This window comes from Amblyomma mixtum, chromosome 2 (assembly GCF_055824585.1).
Source record: "Amblyomma mixtum isolate Tamu chromosome 2, ASM5582458v1, whole genome shotgun sequence".
Taxonomy (NCBI): Eukaryota; Metazoa; Arthropoda; class Arachnida; order Ixodida; family Ixodidae; genus Amblyomma; species Amblyomma mixtum.
In genome coordinates this window covers 227581340-227584459 of record NC_143013.1, presented here as the reverse complement: position 1 = coordinate 227584459, position 3120 = coordinate 227581340, and the positions used below count along the sequence as shown (strand labels likewise).

The window sequence follows — 3120 nt, the reverse complement described above, 5'->3', positions numbered from 1 at the left end:
CATCCCCCTTTTGGGATGCATTTGGGATCCCCCAACATCACTAGAATCGCTACAGAAACGAGCCACTAGATTCATTCATTCATGCTCTTCATATGATATCACCATATCATCTTTAAAAGCAGAGTTGAGCCTAACAAACCATGCCTGTCGTCATCGTATCGCCAGTATGTGCTCATAAGTTTTCACAGCTCATTGCGTATTCCACCCCCCATTAGCCCTTCAGCACGCATTTCACTGCGCCTTGGTCATCCCCTGCAAGTTTCCCGTCCACAGGCTCATGCCACAGCGTTCGCTGCATCATTCTTTCCTCGCTTAGCCAAAGACTGGAACGGCCTTCCACACGACGTCACTGCGACCACCTGTCCATCCTCATCTTCGAATTCTATAACCGCCTTATTTAATTTATAACATCCTTGTACATAAAGTTTGATTCTATCTTTACCCACCCCTTATTTGATACCCCCTAAATGGTGGTCTTTGAGGTAATAAAGTGAAGTGAAGTGAATATTTCCAGTCAGTGTTCCTGTAAGCCCGACAAACGACGCCACGGATCAGCAACCATTAGAGCTGAGTCCTGCTATATGTGATTGTTGTCAACTTCGTTTCTCATCAAGGTCACCCATACCATGCTAATTCAGTATTAACAAGTAGCCAGGCTTTTGATATACTTCGAGGGTATCGAGCATCGAATTAAGAAATGTGATCAATCAAAACTAAGTGACTGCGTAAAATCGACAAACGCTTTATTTCACAAAAATTCTATTTTCTTCAGAATAAAACTGCAGCAAGAGCCACTCTTACCAGTGAATGGTTTGCAAAATAGTCGATAAAATTCAATAGGCGTCGCCTAGAAAGCATTTACTTCATATCATGTCATGGGATATGCCAAGAGGGCAACGGCAGCGGTTAGCATTCACGCTAGTTTTGAATGCGAGCATGAATTCTGAACGAAGCAAGGCTCACTGCGCCAAATAGATTCTAACATGCTTCTGCGCGGCAGAGTAGGCCATGCTGCGGGAACTGTGAGCCTTATTTTCAAGCAAATAATTGATTCAGCTTATGAGCATCACTGCTTTATAGATCGGATAAAGTTAACATCGCCAGTTCGATTGACTACCCACTCAGCCAACCCGGGAACTGTCTTCCGATGCCATACCTTCACCCTCCAACTGTAGCGATCGCTCAGAGTCTGGTTCACACGCAGAACACTCCGCCACAGTTCGACGAGTTTGTCGCTAATGTGATTTGGAAGGCCCGTGTGCATAAATAGCATCGTGGTTCCCATAGCCGTCGTTCCTTTGGCAACGCGCAAGCCAAAATGCCGAGTTATGTCCACTATGTCGATTTTCATTAACGACGCCAGGATTCCAGTGACGTACACGTCGTCCACCCAAAAGGTTGGAACATGCATCGAAGCTTCGTAGAGTCTGGTTAACACCGCGGGCCGCATCATGAAGGCTGCACCGGCACAGTACGCTGGGTACTCGTCCAGTGGATACTCTTCCTTAGTGACGAACCACTTATCCTTTGGATTCCTTTGGGGAGCTGTTATTTCGAACAAGTGGCAGTGAATTCCTCTCTTCCGCATCACCGAGCTGCCCACGTAGGACGACAGGGCGAACGCGTTCACCACAACGTCATCGTCCATTTTGACGATCGTCGCGGTTGAGTTAAGGAGGCAGTTTTCCTGGACCCACTTTGCCCCTTGAATAAACTTGAGCGACAGGTTCCGGTACGTGTCCGTGAAATTCAGCACGACAACGTCCCTTTCTTCAGCGGCCTCCTTCTCGATGAGTCGGCGTTCATTCGGGCCAGGCGCAACGCCGACGAAGAAGACAATGGCGGAATTGAGCAAGTTCTCAATCTGCGGGTCGCCTATGGTCTTCCGTAACCAGGCGCGCTTTTTCACATTCCTTGGAGCCGTATGCACGAAGTAGAGGATCCGGAGGCCAGGGCGACGACACGGCGCCATGGTAGTCCATTCGGTAATGTTCTCTCCTATAGACGACAACTCGGTGACGCTTGCTCCCATTGTTTTTGCAGCTGCAGTGGTTTCAACCGTGGCAGTCGACGATGTATCGGCTTGTCGGCGAAGCCCATGCCGAGCTTCACGAGTGGTAAATGCGATTAAAAATACTATGGCTGCAGCCTGAAGAACCGAAACGACAAACATCCACCGTCGTGGTTTCTGTCGCTGACGAATAATAACAGGCGTACCCAGCGGTGTCCTGATCTGCTGGGTGCCGGTCGGCTTCTCATTTTCGCTACCTGGACAAGAGAAAATCATTCGCCCAGTGAGACTGCTGGAAGGCGCCGAAGAGCGACACAGTATGGCAGGGGCTATCTACGGAGCTTGCTACCCAGTCAATCGAACAAATGATTATGAACCCGACGCAAATATTTCAGCGCTGTCATAGCAACTGTTCGCTATCGTTCGTTCTCGCCGACCAGCATAGTCGGTTTATTTCTGATAATGGGGGAGTGCAGACAGTGCAAAGGCTGATTTATAAGCTGACTCTTAGTCCATAGGTTAATCCGGAATGACAATGGCAGGAAATAATCGCAAAGAAAAGCGACAAATACATGAAGCACGAAGCGCACACACAAGGTGCATGTAGACCACATGCCGACTAATAAATTATTCTTTCTCTTGGACATTTCTCTTGGAAATTTCTCTTGGACCACCTACATAATGAACATAACCAACGAAGCTAACCGTGTTCTTGGTTATCTAAAGCGTAGCTTGCGTTTGGCACCTGCTTCCGTAAAACTGTCCACCCATTTAACTCTTGTCCGTCCTAAACTTGAATATTCATGCTCAATTTGGGACCCCCAACAAATTAACCTAGCAAAACCCTTGAGTACGTCCAGAGCCGCGCGATAAGATTCGTATATTCTGATTACTCATATCATACGAGCGTAACAGCATTGAAAACAAAAGCTAACCTAACCTCCCTAGCCTTGAATCCCGTCGAAAAATAGCCAGACTCTGCCTTTTCCACAAGTTTTATCATTCGCATTTCAGCCAATCCGCTATCACCCCTGCATACCGCCTTTCACTTCGCATCAGTCATCCGAAAGCTGTTCATACACCTCGAGCATCTACTTCTGCGCACCTAA

At 47.7% G+C, this 3120-nt stretch overlaps 1 protein-coding gene across 1 annotated transcript; it reads right to left on the bottom strand.

The window, feature by feature from the left end:
- Positions 1 to 648: 648 nt before the first annotated feature.
- Positions 649 to 2245, bottom strand: LOC149362816 (beta-1,3-galactosyltransferase 5-like). Its single transcript, XM_089569819.1, has one exon. The coding sequence runs from the start codon at positions 2171 to 2173 to the stop codon at positions 1067 to 1069; it is 1107 nt and encodes a 368-aa protein (XP_089425945.1). The 5' UTR covers positions 2174 to 2245; the 3' UTR covers positions 649 to 1066.
- Positions 2246 to 3120: the final 875 nt, after the last annotated feature.